The 17,167-nt window shown below is 35.7% G+C and overlaps 1 protein-coding gene across 3 annotated transcripts in view; it reads left to right on the top strand.

The window, feature by feature from the left end:
- MAP2K4 (mitogen-activated protein kinase kinase 4) overlaps positions 1–17,167 on the top strand; it is a 109,505-nt gene that overhangs the window by 63,101 nt on the left and 29,237 nt on the right. For all 3 annotated transcript variants that reach the window (XM_053930610.1, XM_053930611.1, XM_053930609.1), the window contains 2 exons: positions 4,755–4,874; positions 15,455–15,574. In XM_053930610.1, coding sequence (XP_053786585.1) covers positions 4,755–4,874; positions 15,455–15,574 — 240 coding nt within the window. The remainder of the gene's footprint in view (positions 1–4,754; positions 4,875–15,454; positions 15,575–17,167) is intronic.

Raw genomic sequence — 17,167 nt, 5'->3', positions numbered from 1 at the left:
TTACTTTGCTTCCTCGAAAGCTGATTCCTTAGCCATTGTGTTGTCAGCCTTTCTTCCTTTCCGTTGCCACAGTTGAGCCATTGTAGCCTTACCCCATAATAACTGTTGGGTCATCATTACAGTGTATTCTTTCCCTTTATCCCTTCTTCTTGTCTCTCCTGACCCCGGAAAATTAATTTAGGAAAGGAAGACAAACAAAAAAACAGTAGTGCTATTAGATTGTCTCCTTAGGGAGGGGTCAAAGCAGTTTCTTTGAGAGCGTTATGCTGCCTATTTCCACCCATCCTCTTTGCTTCCCTTTCTCTGCCTCTTCCCACCCCCAGTCGCAATTCTTCACTGAACTTGTTTTGATAGTTCTCCCAATCCCTTTCCATTATAACAATGTGCCTTAATTTTTGTGGCCAAGTATAAGCTGTCAACATTTAAATTTCTTAGTGACTTTTAGCTGCCATGTTGTACGGAAAGAAAGACAAACTTTCAACAACTTTTTAGCATTTCTGATATGATTGGGACTGTTTACAAAGCGGATGTTGCTGTGCTCCGTATATGAGGTAGAAGAGGATCAGGGGACAATTTCTAACTTAAATTTTGAAGTTAGACCCATGGTACTTGTTAACTTTGTATCATTGCAGCCTAATCCATACAAATTACTAGTAACTGAATTTGTGGCTGTTCAGCCAAAGGCATGAGTTGGAGTGGCTGCTTTAGAAAAGGGGAGCTTTCGGAACTGTGTATAACCCTAATAGTCATAAAACTGAGAACTGGGAGTTTAATTGATTCTTGTTCCTGTATCTCTAAGTGACTTTTAATTGGAGTCATTTTGGCATTGCTGACCTGTAGCTACATGCTGTTTTATTGGCATTAACCCGCTTTTAAAAGTTTATTAGGAGTATAAGGCAACCTTGAATACAAATTTGGACAATAATTTTTTAAAAATTTTTAGCTTCAAGTATATAAATTTCTTCACTGTGGAAAACTGCTTATATATGTAGACTAGTAATTCTTATTTTGATTTTAAGTGTTTTCTCTACATATGTTCCAAATAAAGTAAAACTTACAACAATTTTAAAATATTGTTGGCTAAGCAATGTGGGTTGATTTTTAAAAATTGTAGTCTAATTTGTCCCAAGAGCATGTATGTAATTACTTAAGCTAGGTTCATAAAACAGTGACAAGTAAAAGAGCTCAGTATCCCCATAGTGCAGAAGCAAGTGATTTTAATGAGTTCTAACAATTGGGTGAAAAGGAAACTTTTTTAAAAGGTAAGGTCATTGAGATGATTTTCTTAACTATTACGTGCTCTGGGGTGAGGTTTTCTTTCTTTCTTCTTTTTTATTGTTGTTCAAGCACAGTTGTCTCCATTTCCCCACCCCCCCTACCGCTCTCCCCTGCCCCACCGACTGGGGTGAGGTTTTCATCTCCACTGTTTACAAGAGAAAAAAAAAAAGTTTGTTGAGCCCAAATAAACATCAGCCTTGCCTAACTTGTAAATTCATGTGATAAATAAATAAAACTTCCTGTAATTCAAGGCATTTATCAATACATTTGACTTCTGAACATTCCAATTACAAGAGAATTTCAGGTAGTACAACTGGCTCCACCTTTGCGCTTTCCTTTTCCAGTGCCCTCAGTGAAGGACAGCTGTAAGTCTGTTCTTGATGTGTTCCATATTAGGTGATTACGCTTCCTTTATAACAGAGAATTCTGGCCTTATTTATCTCAGATGCTAGAAGTCTTTTTTTTATACACAGTGTTTTGATGTTCTATTAGAAGAATTTTTGGTACTAAATATTCTCTTTTGAATTGATTCTCATTAATATCCTCCAACTTTAATCATTTATTGAATTAATATCAGTTTGAAACTATCGCTATTGTAGGAGTTTGTTTGTAGTTAATCCCCTTTTTGAGTCCTTTAGGTCTTTTTAATTAAGCACTCACATATAATAAATGTTGCAATACAACCCTAAAACTTTAGTATAATTAAGAGTCAGCTATACTTGCTTAATTCCAAACAATTCGGATGCAATGGCAGCGGCTGCTCTTCTGCCCACTTCTGTCACTCAGACCAGGTGTTCAGACAGAGAGCATGAGAAGGCTTTAGCCTGTTGACAAGCATTCAGGAGCAAAGTCAGTTTCATGTGCGGCCCTCCAGCGGCCCCATGTTCTGTTTTGTACTAGTAGTGGCATTAAAGAATATTCTTAAGATGAGTAGATTTTCCTGCTATGCTGGTGATCTCAGAGGTTAGAGCTATGCCAGGAATTACTTTTACATTCTGGTGAATAATAATCCTGTCAGGGATTGAGTAATGCACATTAATCAAATGCTGGGACTTGCGTTAGGCCTCCAGTTCACATAATAGCATGTATCCTCTCTACAGCAGTGTTTTTAGGAATAGTCCCCACGAATCAGGTATTGATGATAGCTATTGAGCTTTTGATTGTAATATGCTTTCTAATAGTGGAAATATAAGCATTTGTACAAATGTTAAGTTTAGAAAAGCATATAACCAGTTTTGGGAAAAAATAAACTAGCAAGAGGACATCTTTTAAAATAGTATTTTATAAGTATACATGCTAGTATATTTAAACTTGCCAATATATACATACCATACATACAGTATATGCGATTAAAAATAGGAAAAAATATGTTTTTAAGACTTTAATAGTGAAAATTCTTTAGTAGGTGGAAATCTTCCCCAACTAGAGGATCATTTGATGTTTTTCTTCCATTTCCTTCTAAATACCAGATGTTTATCTTTTAAATTTAGATATAGGTAGAATAATTAAGTTTTTTTTAAAGCAATTGCCTTCCCAAATTAGTATTTACACAGCTCTACTTTTAAAGTTATACTTTTAAAACAGGAATAAATGTAGTTAAAATGTTTACAAAAATTATTAACATCATCTTTTGAATAGCTTTGGGCTGTTTTGACTTTTTAAAAGTATCTTTTTATTTAAGATTTAATTTATTTATTTATTTTTTTGGAGAGAGAGGAAGGGAGGGAGAAAGAGAGCAAGAGAAACATCAATGTTTGGTTGTCTCTCATGTGGCCCTCACTGGGGACCTGGCCCACAACCCAGGCATGTGCCTTGACTGGGAATCGAACTGGCGACCCTTTGGTTTGCAGCCCACACTCAATTCACTGATCCACACCAGCCAGGGCTAAAAGTATCATTTTTGAGCACACATGCTAATGTTGATTTAAAAGTGAGATTATTAGTCCCCAAGCTATGAAAAGATAGGAGAGAGAGAAGGGACATTTCTTAATTTTAAATGTTTTGGTCTTACTTTGTTTATATTTTTCATTTTTTCTTGTTTATCTGTGTAGTGAAAGTTAATGTAAAAGTTTTAAATAAATCACCACATACAGATGGATGCCAGTTAGTAAATTTTATTTGGTATGAAGTAGTTATAGCTATCAGGCTATACATTTTAAGTAGCAAAGTTAAATTTGTTTGTATTTGAAATGCATGAAATTCCTACTTAGTGCAAGAAATGAAAATGAGAGAACCTACTTCTATTCCTTGTACAACTGCATATTGTCATGTCACATGGAATACGTTCTCTTGTGTCTCTCTGTGCCTGTGGCTTCTCTTCTGTAAAATGGGCTCAAGAACTTAATTGACTGCCTTCATCCCTTTCAAGAACATTGAGGACAGATACCTTGAAGTCTTTGGAAGACAAAGTGCCACCTTATGTATTTTTTGATACTAACTTGCCTTGTAAGTATGTGCTATATTATTCACAGTGGCACAGTGTGACATTTTGACATTTTTTAATGAGAACAAAAGTTGTTTGCATGCCTTCATATTAAACTATAACTTCATTATTAATGTTTTACAATTTCTGAACTTCTTTCCTACCTCTCTGGGGCAGTGAGAACTGTCCCTCTGCCCATCTCCGTGTCCTGGGCAGGAGGTGGGCATACGAACCTTTTGGGGGCAGTATTTTAGGGTTGTGCTAGTTGTTGTACGGATGGTCAGGGATATATACCTTAGGTCTGCAGTGTACAGACCAGGGCCTGATAAGCTTAGAAAAAGACAAAGGGCCTTCTGTTCCTAAGTTTTAGGTTTTCTTCACCATGTTTGTGCTGCCCTGCATTCATAGGTTGGTGAGTCAGGCAGAACTCTTTGATTGCACCATACAGAAAGTATGGTGGAGGGGGAGAATTCAGTCTAGCACTGGGGAGACGTGGACTGTTGGTCTCTGTTCTGCCCCTACAGCAGTTCTCACTTTTATTGTTCTAAACTGTGTTCTGTCTCTAATGAATGAGGATGCCACAGTGTCAGGATCCCAGGGGTGATGAAGGCTGCTCTTGCATTGAATGCCTAGATTTCATACAATTCTGAAATGGTGATTAAAAGTATATATGAAGCTGCCTGTGATTATTCACATGAAAATTGTTTAAAGTATACTTCATTATGATTTTCTTTTGCACATGGGTTAATTTTCACTGGCTAAGAACTTTGTTGCATAACTTCCAACATTATCAGTGAATGCTTGTGGTTAGAAAGCTGTGTCCTTTAAAGAGTTACAAGTGCTATTTTGTTAAATATAAAAATGCCTTAGTGCTATTTTGGTTTCCTGTGGTAAAAATTGTTCTTGTAAGGTATGAGAAAGATGATAATTTTTATGTTGGGTTAGTAGTTTTGAAGTTTGCTTAGAAATTGTTAGTATTTTTGTGATAGCATATTTTCTCAGGTTTCTCAAGTTGTTTCATGTTTTTATGACATCTTTTGTCATTCTTTTCCAGAGAATTCGGTCAACAGTGGATGAAAAAGAACAAAAACAACTTCTTATGGATTTGGATGTAGTAATGCGGAGTAGTGATTGCCCATACATTGTTCAGTTTTATGGTGCACTCTTCAGAGAGGTAAGCATAAACTATTTGGGTTTTAGCTGATGAATAAATAAGTAAGAGGATTGTAAGGTTAGATTCTGCTCCTAATTACATGCCTTATGTTAGTAAGAAGTTAATTTTTCAGTATTTTAGTATATAGTTGTGATAATCTATACATTAATTTCTGCCACTTATTTTTCCTTTGGTTAAGGGATGAAATGTATGAAACTCATACATTTTTTAATGGCTGTCATTTCTGAATCCCCTATTTCCTTTCTTCATCTATAAATACTTTCTATTCTTTATCCCCTTTCTACTGAATTTATTGGGGCGACCCTGGTTAACAAAAATTATATAGGTTTCAGGTGCCTAATTCTACAACACATCATCTGCACACTGTGTTGTCTGTTCACCACCCCAAGTCAGGTCTCCTTCCATCACCATTTATCCCCTTACACCTTCCTTTACCTCCCCCACCACTCTCAGCTATCACCACACTGTTTTCCATGTCTGACGGGGACACCGTCCTGCAGTGTTTGCAGCGTTGTGGCTGAAACGAGACAAATTCACACGGACTACCAAGTCCTGTGGAGGAAAAGGGATGGCACATCCACTCAAGGGGAGAGCACCCCACCCTTGCCTTGACAGGCTTTTATTTTTTTTCTGGGCACATTACATTGAGGATGGTCCTCATTTACTACACACAGGTTCACTTTAGGTGGTTACCTTTTACAGAAAACAAAGGAGAGGATGTTGCTAATTACATAAAAAGGAAGGATATTTGCAAATGTAAAGGGAAAAGTGGTTGAACAGGTTACACTCGCCCTTGGAATGTTTAGCTCAGACTTTAGGAAGTTACTTTAAAGATGTGCAGTAAACGTTTGCTGCCTCAATTCAGGGTGAGGGAGTTTTAGCAAAAAGCAAGTCTCAAAGTGGCCCAGTTACAATGCAGGCCTGATTCCCCACGGGAGAACCTATCTGTGGGCGTGGGTCCTGTGTGCCGGACCTTGCTTTCCACTGGCCTTTCCAAGTGGGAGCTGGGCCCACACCATGCAGAATGGTCTCCTATATTTCCCCCTTGTTTTTAGTTAGGACCGTTATAGATCCCACAAAGCTTGCTACTTGCTGGTCTCTCACACGACCCTGGGAAAATAATTTGCAAATGCGTCGAAGTACACAGAGCATTATTATAATCAGTGAGCAACCAGTGGCTCCAAAGACCCACATTCTCAGATTAAGCCCATCAATCATTGTCAGGCAGTAATGATCAAACAACAGATAACATTCAAAGAACTATGAGGGTTTATTAGATACCTATGAGGGCTTATTTAGAGAACTATGAGGGCTTATTTAGGGCTTATTTAGAGTCAGGGTCAGATGGCTAAAGGGCCATAAAACTTTTGGGAAACAAGCTCATTTCACACTTGGACCCTTATCATTTAAATCGAGGGTATTAGCAAAGCAGGTTTCACAGGTTTCTATGCATTCTTTCTTAGGCCTGATCTTCCCCGGGGAATCACCCTTTCCAGCACAGGGCCGCCCCCACCTCTGGCATTGTTTCAGGCTTAGGTCAAGCAGGGGAAGTAACGCAGCCAAGAGATTAGGAGACTTCTTGCAGACAGAATGAAGACTCAGGCTATGTCAAAGCCGAGGGGTGAGGGTCCATCACCCCCTTTTTCTATAGCCCCCCAGGTCCTTCCCTGAGGGCCCCCTCGTGATTGTGCCTGTCTTAGGTTGTCCCTCCCTTGAGGAATCTTACCCATCATTGGCTAACGGATCATACACTGAGGGCCAGGCAGGGTGAAGTAAAGTGTGCAGAGGTGGTACTCTTGCCAGGTAGATAAGCTTCACCTCCTTAGTGGCTTAGGGTCCCAAGGTTTCTCACTCAGCCTTAGCCATGGTGAATTACAGCTTCTGAAACCAGGCAGGACAGTTCCCAACACATGTCCATGAGGTTTTTTTCTCTCTTTTCTTTTTTTCTCAATCCCTTCCCCACACAACCTCCACACCCCACAGCAGCTGTCAGCCTGCTTTCTGTGAGTCTCCGTTTTGCTTGTTAGTTCATTTTTGTCCATTAGATTCCACATATGAGTGAAATCATATGGTACATGTCTTTCTTGGACTGCTTTATTTCACTTAGCATAATGCTCTTCAGGTCCATCCATGCTGTCACAAAGGGTAAGATTTCCTTTTTTTTTTTTTAATGGCCGAGTAGTGTTCTATTGTGTAAATGTACCATAGCTTCTTTATCCGCTCATCTACTGATGGATAAACATATGGCTGCTTCCAAATCTTGGCTGTTGGAAATAACAATGCAGTGAACACGGGGGTACTTATATTGAACATTAGTGTTTCTAGTTTCTTTGGATAAATTTCCAGAAGTAGAATCTCTGGGTCATAAGGCAGTTCCATTTTTAATTTTCTGAGGAAACTCCATACTGCTTTCCACAGTGGCTGCACCAGTCTGCATCCAACCAACAGTGCATGAGGATTCCATTTTCTCCACATCCTCTCCAACATTTGTTGTTTGTTGATTTATTGATGATAGCCAAAAATCTGCATATAACTTTTTCCCCCCACAAACTAAACTACAGTTGTTCCTCAGTATCTGCAGGGGATTAGTTCCAGGAATGTCACCAATACCAAAATCCACAGATGCTCAAGTTCTTTATGTAAAATTGAGTAGAACAATAACATGCAATCAGCCCACCACATTCTCGGATTCCCAGCTGCAAATCCAAAATACTGTTTTCGATTCACATTTGGTTGAATCAGAGGATGTGAAACCCAGGGATATGGAGGGCTGACTGTATACTGAAAAGAAATCTACATGTAAGTGTCCCGTGGAGTTCAAACCCAGGTTGTACAAGGGTCAACCGTAGCTGCACCATTTTTAATTTCCAGCAGTAGTGTTGGAGAGTTCTGTTTCTTCACATCTTTCCAACAGTTGGGATAGTCTCTTTTTTAAATTTTTAGCCAGTCTAGTAGATTTAGAGTGGAATCTCATTGCATTTTTAATTTGCATCTTTTAATGACCAATGATGTTTTAAGAGCTTTTCATGTGCTTATTTGCCAACTGTATGTTCTCTTTGAGGCAGTTTCTGTTAAAATCTTTTGTCATTTTTTAAAGATAATTTTTGTTTATCTTAATATTGAGTTATGGGAGTTTTTAAAAAATATTCTGGATACAGGATTATGATAAGATATATGATTACAGATGTTTACCCCCCCCATATCTATGGCTTATCTGTTATACATTTTAATGGTGTTTTTTAAAGATTTTATTTATTTTTTTTAGAGAGGGGGAAGGGAGGGAGAAAGAAAGGGAGGGAAATAAGTATATGGGTTGCCTCTTTCACACCCCAATCTGGGGTCCTGAATGGGTACATTATGGTTTGCAGGTTAGCATTCAATCCGCTGAGCCACACCAGCCAGGGCAACGGTGTTTTGTAGAAAGTGAAAGCTTTTTTTAATGTTGATGTGGGACAATTTTTTTAGTTTCTCTTATATGTATTGTGCTTTTGGTGTTGTATCTAAGGAATTTTTGCTGAACTCACAGTCACTTAGATTTTCTCATGTTTTCTTCCCACTGTTTTATGGTTTTAGACATCACAATTATGTTTATCATCCATTTAGAGTTAGTTTTTATATGGTGAGAGGTGTGGATTGATGTTTACTATTTTGCCTTTGGATATCCTTTTGCACCTTTGCTAGAAATCAGTATGTGAGTCTATTTCTGGACTATCTAGTCTGTTCCATTCTTCTATTTTGTCTATATTTGCACCAATTCCACACCTGTCTTGGTTATTCTAGCTTTATAGAAAGTCTTGAGATCATGTAGTGCTGGTCTTTAAATTTTATTTTTTAAAGTAAGTTTTGGCTATTCGAAGTCCTTTCTATTTCCATATGGATTTTGGTGTCTGCTTGTCAGTTTTTACACACATAAAAAAGTTCCCAGAATTGTTGACTGGAATTACATTGATTCTGTACCAGCAGCCCCCAAACTTTTTGGCACAAAGACCAGATTCATGGAAAACACTTTTTGCATGGCTGGGGCTGGAGGGCAGGATGTGGGCAGGAAGTGGAGCTCAGTCCCTAATTCCAGGGAAGCTTTGCTTGTTTGTCTGCTGCTCATCTCCTGCTGTGCAGCCCAGTTCCTAACAGGTCACCATACTGGTACGTGTCCACAGCCCTGGGGGTTGGGAACCACTGCTCTATACATCATTTGGGAGGGTATCAGTATTTTAACAGTCTTAAGTCTAATGACTCATTAACATGGTATCTTCATTTATTTGCATCTTGTAAATATTTTTCAGCGATATTTTGTTGTTTTTATCATACAAGTCTTTCACATTTTTTGTTAAATTTATCGTTAAGTACTTGATATTTTCTCATACTTTAATAAATGAGATTTTAAAAATTGTTTCCTCTTATTTTGTGACTAATGTAGAAATACAGTTGATTCTTATTAATCTTAGGTAATGTAACCTTATTAAATGAATTCATGAGTTCTGGAAGCTTTTTGTAGATTCCATCATATTTTCTACATAGATTATCATGTCATCTGTGAATAAAGAGGGTTTACTTCCTTCTTTCCAGTTTGGGTCATTTTTCTCTTTTCTTCCTTCTCTCCTTCCCTCTTTCCTTCCTTCCTCCTTTCTTCCATCCTCCTGCCCTCCCTCTTTTCCTTCTTTCCTTTTTTCTTTTTCTTTCTCCTCCTCCCTTCCCTCCCCTCCCCTTCCTTCTCCTCCACCCCTTTTGTTCTTTTTCTTTCTTTCCTTTCTTACTGCACTGGCTAGATCCTCTAGGACACTGTTAAATAGAAATGGTGAGAGTGGACATCCTTGTCATGTTTCTGATCTTAGGGGAAACACATTCAGACTTTCACCATTAAATATGATGTTAGCTATAGGTTTTTCATAGATGTTCTCTATCAGGCTGAAGAAGTTCCCTTCTATTCCTAGTTTGTTGAGAGTTTTTATCAGGAGTGGATATTAGAATTTTGTCAAATTGTTTTTATACATCCTTAAGAAGATTGCATATATTTTTAAAATGTGGTAAGCTATGTGGATTGCTTTTCAAATATTAAAACAGCCTTGTCTTTCTGGGATAAGTCCACTATATTATTACTTATTACTTTTTTACATATTGTTAACTTTTCTAAAATTTTATTTATGTTTTATATACATGTTCATGAGAGATACTGATGATTTTCTTATAATGGTTTTTTGTTTTGTCTTTTGTATCAGTGTAATGCTAGCCCTATAGAATGAGTTGGGAAATATTCCCTTATTTTCAATTTTCTGGAATAATTTATGGAATTGCTATTATTTCTTCTGTAAATATTTGGTAGATTCACCAATGAAGCCATTTGAACAAGGAGTTTCCTTTGTGGGAAGATTTTCAACTATAAATTCTATTTCCTTTGAAGATAGAATTCTATTCTAGTTATCTGTTTCTTTGAGACTGATATTTGGTAGTAAATTTCCTTGAAGAAATTTGTCCCTTTCATCTAAATTGTCAAATTAATGGGCATAGAATTATTTATAATAGCCCTTTCTTTTCATCTATAATATGTATAGACAATATAGTGATGTTTCTTCCCTGTCTTTTTCCAATATAGATAATTTGCACCTTCTCTATTTTTCCCTAAGTAGTCTGGTGAGAAGTTTATCAAATTTATTAATATTTAAGTGAACCAACTTTCAGTTACATTAATTATCTATATTTTTCTGTTTTCTAATTTAAATTTTTTTATTCTAATCACTCATTTTCTTCTACTTTGGTTTAATTTACTCTCTTTTTTCTAGTTTCTTAAGGTAGTTCTTACTTTTTTTAAAACTGTGAAATATTTCAAACATAAAGGAAATTACAGGGAATAACAGTGTATCCATGCCACAGACTAGCATTTTGGCATATTTGCTCTTTATCTGTCTTTAAATTATAGATACAGTTGAAGTCCTCATCTTATTCTCCCTTTTCCTCTCTCAATCTAAACATGACCTTGAAGTTAATATTTCCTTCAACTTGTTTTTTCCATATATGTAGTTTCCCTTAAGTAATAAATACATAGTCGCTTTATCATATTTTCAAAATTTACCTAAATGGAATAATCCTGTTTGTGTCTTCCATAGAATTTTTTATTCAGCATAGTTTTCAAGATTTGTCCCTGTAAGTAGAGATATGTAATACAGGTAGGACAGAAGTAGGTTTACAGTTGTATGTGAAACAGTTTACTCTTGCATTTTTATTGTATTATTTTCCATATGAACAACTGTAAATCTACTTTTGCCCCATCTTGCATATAATTTGGTTAATTTATTTTAACTGCTATGTAATATTCTAATGATTAAATATACCGTTTTTAATATTTAATAATCCTAATGTTTCTAATTTTTTTGCAATTATAAACAGTATAAAAAGGAACTTTCTTTTGCATGTCTGCTGACAACTTAGGTTACAGTTTCTTAGAGTTTATACCTAGAAATATAATTGCTAGGTTAAATGATAGTGAGTATCTTCAGCTTTAGTGGATGTTGCCATATTTCTGTCTTTATTGTTTATACTAACTTACATTCCTACGAGTCAGAAAGGTAATTTCTGTATCAGGAATTGTACTTAGTTGTCAGTAATGGAGACTGGCAGTGGCTTACTTAGTTTGTGGTTTCCATTATTGAGACTGCTTCCTAGTCCAAGTGGGCACCTAGCTTTCAGCTATCCAGAGAAAGCAAGACAAAAGAAAGGGAAGAACTAAAAGGGCTGTCCTGGAATCATGACAGGACAGGTTTGTGTTGACTTCTCATTGGCTGCCCTACATTACATAAAAGACTGAGAACTGTAATTTTAGCTGGGCACAATGTACATAACAAAGGGGCTGGGGATGTTGGTGGGCCGTATACATTTATTGTGATAGATCTCATTGCTAATAGTTGATATTATTAAATGTTTCAGTTTGGGCAGTCAGGTGGATTTGAAGTGGTACCTCAATTTTAAAATTATGTTTACCTAATTACCAGTGAGATACAGAATTTTTTACTTGTGTATTCAGGTTTTCTTTTGTGTGACTTGCCTATTCATATCCATTTGCCATTATTCTATTGCATTGTCTATTGCTAATTGATTTAGCATATGTTTTACTATTCAAGGTACTAATCTCCCCCTTTTTAAAAAACATCCAAATAGATGTTCTTGTCTTAGTTTTGAACTTTTGGTATGATGTCCTTTATCATACAAAAATATTCATTATAATGGAGTTAAATTAGATGGGTCTTATTCTTTTCTTGTATGTTTTGGAGAAGAATTTTTTTCCTACCCTGAAGTCTTAAACTGTCAAAACAAAAAAGTTTTACTTTTTCTTTTCTTTTTTTTTAACATTTTATTTATTTTTAGAGAGTGGGGAAGGGAGGGAGGGAGAGAAACGTCAATGTGTGGTTGCCTCTTGCATGCACTGTAATGGGGACCTGGCCTGCAACCCAGGCATGTGCCCTGACTGGGAATCGAACTGGTGACCCTTTGGTTTGCAGGTCGGCGCTCAATCCACTGAGCCACACCAGCCAGGGCTACTTTTGCTTTTCTGAAATTGCTTTTGGGAGTTTTTGTATTTTTATTTGTGAATGATTTGAGGTGATGATCTAATTTAGCTTTTTTGTATATGGAAGGCCACTGGTCTCAGCAGCATTCATGGAATAAATAGTCCACCCTTTGCCGGTGTTTGCTTTGCTGCGTCTATCATAAATCAAATTTCCTAGGTCCGTGGTTTTTTCAATCTGTTCCACTGGCATATTTACTTTCCCCCTATATTAGTACCACCATCTTTTACTGTGATAGCTTTCTATAACAGTTTTTATATAGTAGTAGATCAGTCCCCCTTCTTTAAAATCATGTGAGCTATGCTTGGCTCTACTTTTCTATGTAAGTTTTAGAATAAGCTTGTCCAGGTATGTGATAATTTCTCGTAGAATCTAACTGAATTCTTAGGTCAATTTGGGGGACTTTGGCATCTTTGTGATCCTGAATCTTCGCACTTAATAAGCATGCTTTGCCTCTCTTTGGTTAGGTTGTTGTTATGCTCTTCACTAACATTTTATACTTGTCTTCATAAATGTTTTGCTTCTTTTGTTACAGTCTGAGCATTTATAGTTTTTATTAGTAGTGTCTTTTTAAAGAAGTTTCTAAGTGGTCACTGGTGATACACAAGCATGTTATTGGTTTCATGTGGATCCCGTCACTAGGAACCTTGTCTTGATCCTAGTAGTTCAGCTTTTCATTGTCTTCTATCTTTTGTTCAGTAAATCCAGGTTCAGTAATTTCTTTTGTCTGTGAGTCACATGGCCATTCCATCCTTTGCATGAACCTGAGTAATGCTGCTGTCCCTGCTTTTTGAGGCAACTCAGACCATTCCATTTTTCTTTCTTTAAATGCAGCTTGTTGGGCCAAATTCTCTGTTAGGCCAAAAGAAACTACCAGAAGAAATAAGAAATTCATATTAGGTTATGTACCTTCAGAAACTACAAACATTTCCCTCTCTGGCACTAACATGCTCTTCTCATCTTTAAATCTTAGTTTTCATTTCTTACCTTTATTTCCACTGTTCCCGTATCTTTCTTTCTCTTTTGGTTGCCTTTCTATTTTTCCATTCTCTCCTCTTCTCCCTTTGTTTTCTTAGCTATAGTTTTTACCACCTACCAGGAACTTTATTTTGTATTTTACATATATTAACTCATTTGATCTTTATCATAGTTCATTGAGGATGGTGGGGCAATCCCATTTCCCAGGTGTGGAATAGAGGGGTCCCATCTTATAAAAGTAGAAAGTGGGAGAGCAGAGTCAGGCCTTTCAGACTCTAAATATCAGTGATCTTTCTATTGTACTTCGCTACACTACTGAAGCTCAGTTCCTTCCTGTACTGTTATTCTAAGTAGATGAGTTAAGTGTGCTGTCTTTTTCTGTAATAAAAAAGTTCTAGTAAATCTATTGTGATGTCTTCAGATTAAAATAAATTCAAGTATGTGTTTTGAGTGAATGGTGTTACTCAGTCTTTTTTGAGAGTCATTGTGTAAGAGCACTCAAAATAAAAGAGAAGACTTAAAAAAATAAATATTAAGTAAAAGTTTACATCAAGTATGCTTTACAAGTAAGTATTGTGTGAAGCCATGTAGCTACACGAGTGCTCTAACAGGTGGTCCTATTGTAAGAGTGCTATATCTCTTCTCAATACTTATCTAAACGTGCCTCATCTACTTATAAGTCAGGTACCTTTCCATTGTAGGTGTTGATAGGAGAAAGGAGTTAAGTAAACTGGATTCTGTTTATGGCTACATCAGTATTTAGCAGTGTTGTTCTGGGCAAGCCATTTTACTTTTAGGGGCATTAATCTCATGATCAATGCAGGCCAGGCATGAGGGGTAGGAGATTAGTGGTAGAAAAATCTCTAAGGATCCAGCTGGATCCATTCATTAGCAACAACATACGTAATCAGTTTTAGATAATTCTTAGTCATCATCCTGATAGTTGTTTTCACTCTTACAAGGTACTTGGTGGTACTTGTTCATATGTGCAAATACTCCGATAGTGTTATAATCATGGTATTGACTTATGCTCTACATTTTCTCATGCATACATCTCAAGAACTGTATAGTTTTCAAGATAATTTGGTTTTAAATAATCCCTTTAATGATGTACCATTTCCTCTTCATGAGATTAGGTCAGTGGTTTCTAGTTTGTTTTTGTTTTTGTAATTTGTGATTGTTTAAGTTAAATTCCTGGTCATGATTCTATCAATGAGTATAAACACTTTTATTTCCCTTATTTAGTTGTCCAGTTGACTTCACACTGTTTTAAAACACTCTATATGTTGCCATCAGTTTTTAAATGATTCAGTTTCATTATAGCCAGCATTCATTAATTTAAAGAATGTTTATTGAGCCCATGCCCTGATGGAATGCACGCCCTAGTAGGGACTGTAGATGAAAAACACAAAGTTAAAATAAATAAATCATATTTTATATTAGAAGATGATGAGGATTATCCAAAACACAGCAAGGTAAGGGTAAAGGGATGCTAAGAGTGGGATGACTTGCATTTTAAATGTTAACCATTGAGAAGGACTTGAGGCATTGGGTGTGCTTTATATATTTTTTTCTGTCTCCCTTTCTTTTCTCTCTCTGTCTCCCTTTTTTTCTCTCTTCTTTTCTCTCCCTGTCTCTCCCATCTCTCCCTCTCTTTTTCTCTTACTAATTTACAAAGTTTTTATAGTATCTCAAGATAACGATAATCTTTGTTTTTGTTAGTGAAAATGAACATTTTCCCACATTTTCTATTTTTAGATTTAATTATGGCAAAATTTGAAATTTTTATAAAAATGCCGAAGTTTTCTATGTAAGATGATTCCTATCCTTACAATTGAGAGTGCGGGAAATTGGCAAAGAAGTTTGTGTTTAAGCACGAGGAAAATATTCTGCCCAGAGCTTTTGATACAAAATTAAAATTTCTACTAAAACAAAATTAAAAAAATAAGATTGCTTTTCTTTAATTGTATTTCTATTTTAAGTGAAGGGACAAATGGTACTTAATAATAAGATATATAAGAATAACAAATATTTGTTATTTTATAGGGTGACTGTTGGATCTGTATGGAACTCATGTCTACCTCGTTTGATAAGTTTTACAAATATGTATATAGTGTATTAGATGATGTTATTCCAGAAGAAATTTTAGGCAAAATCACTTTAGCAGTAAGTACCTGGTTTTCAAATTGTTTATTTTATGTATAGTACTTATATAATGATTCTGCTGGAGTTTTGAATACTCATACCCAAATGTCCTTCACAGGATGTAATTTTCTTGGAAAATCATTTGTAATAGGAAAAGAGACAAAATTACTTCTTTAGGGTAATTAACATAAGTCATAAGAACAATTTTCAAAATATATTCTACATAAATACTACACTATTCTTTTCAATATAATCACAGTGAACCATAATAGATTGTGATGTCAGTAAGATTAGAAAAAGCAATTTTCTGCTCCTTTTTTCCCCTGCTGGCTTAATCATTTTAAAATATGTTGTATTATTAAAGTTATCCATAAATTAATTGGAATCACAGCAGTTTCCTTTAAGTCTCTTAATTAAAACTCTTAGACAAAGTATTATTTCCTGTGGTTTAAGATTTGGGCTATCCAGTCTAAACTATGCAAATTTTTGAGTAGCAATTTCAGTAACCAGCATTACTACTAATTTAGCCAATTCACTTTTACCAGAGTACCAAGAAGAAAAGAGGTACTTTTTTGCTTATGTGTTCACAGTCTTAAAAGTGAGGTCATGATGATTTCCTTTCTTGCTCTGAATCTTTTAGTTGACAAAGGTTGTTCATAATTATTTTTTTCTGAAAAAATTTTTGATAGAGTAAAATTAATACAGTTCTTAGAAATCCCTGTGAATGTGAGTTAATTACATGATCTGGTTAGTGGTTATGTAAACTAAATTTTATAGGAAGTTGTAAGATATTCAGATTGCATATATTTTCCTATCTCTTCCTTCCCTGCATCCTCAGCCTCCAGTACAGGTTATCTATTCATTGCTGTTTTATCCTGTTGATGCACTAAATGGTCAGTGTTAAAAAGATGCAGTTTATGAATTCTGTTTAGTTATGAGAGAGGTGTGTGTGTAATTGACATTTAAAAAATCAGATTAAACTTTAGTCATTATAATCTTAAGATGCATAGATCTCTTGTAATGTTTTAAGCTATTTAGCTGAATTAATGCTGAAATTGAAGTGTTTTATGAACTACATTTTAAGATATATACCTGTTCATATATTTTATAAAACAAAGCTGAGTTTTACTAGAAACTTGTTCATTATTCAGACTAGTATAGGAAATTTTATATTGATCAATTTAGCCATATTCTCCAGTATACCAAACTCAATATTATCTTGGAATTTGTTAGTATTCATAGGAACAATAGTAGCATAATGATAATAGCTAGTGGTTGTGTCATTTGTATCAGGCCAGATCTTATGACATTTTATCTTCATAGCAACTCTTTATGGTAAATAGTGCAAATGACAGATCTGAAGTATGGAGAGGTTAAGTAATTAACTTGCTTTGAAGTTTATACAGTTGTAACTGGTAAATGGTGTAAGCCCAGGCAGCCTAATCCCAGAATGCTGTTCCTCACTATACAACAGGGTACTCATGAAGTTGGAAAACATAATAAAGTTATTTTATCATATACTGTAATATGTGTAGTATAGATATACTATAAATAATTTACTCTGTATTTGCCCATGTGTGTAGACTTGGTGATCACCTTTTATATTAAGCACAA

This window comes from Desmodus rotundus, chromosome 9 (assembly GCF_022682495.2).
Source record: "Desmodus rotundus isolate HL8 chromosome 9, HLdesRot8A.1, whole genome shotgun sequence".
In the NCBI taxonomy this organism is placed as follows: Eukaryota; Metazoa; Chordata; class Mammalia; order Chiroptera; family Phyllostomidae; genus Desmodus; species Desmodus rotundus.
Note: the sequence above shows the minus strand (reverse complement) of the source record. Positions and strands in the feature narration are given on the sequence as shown.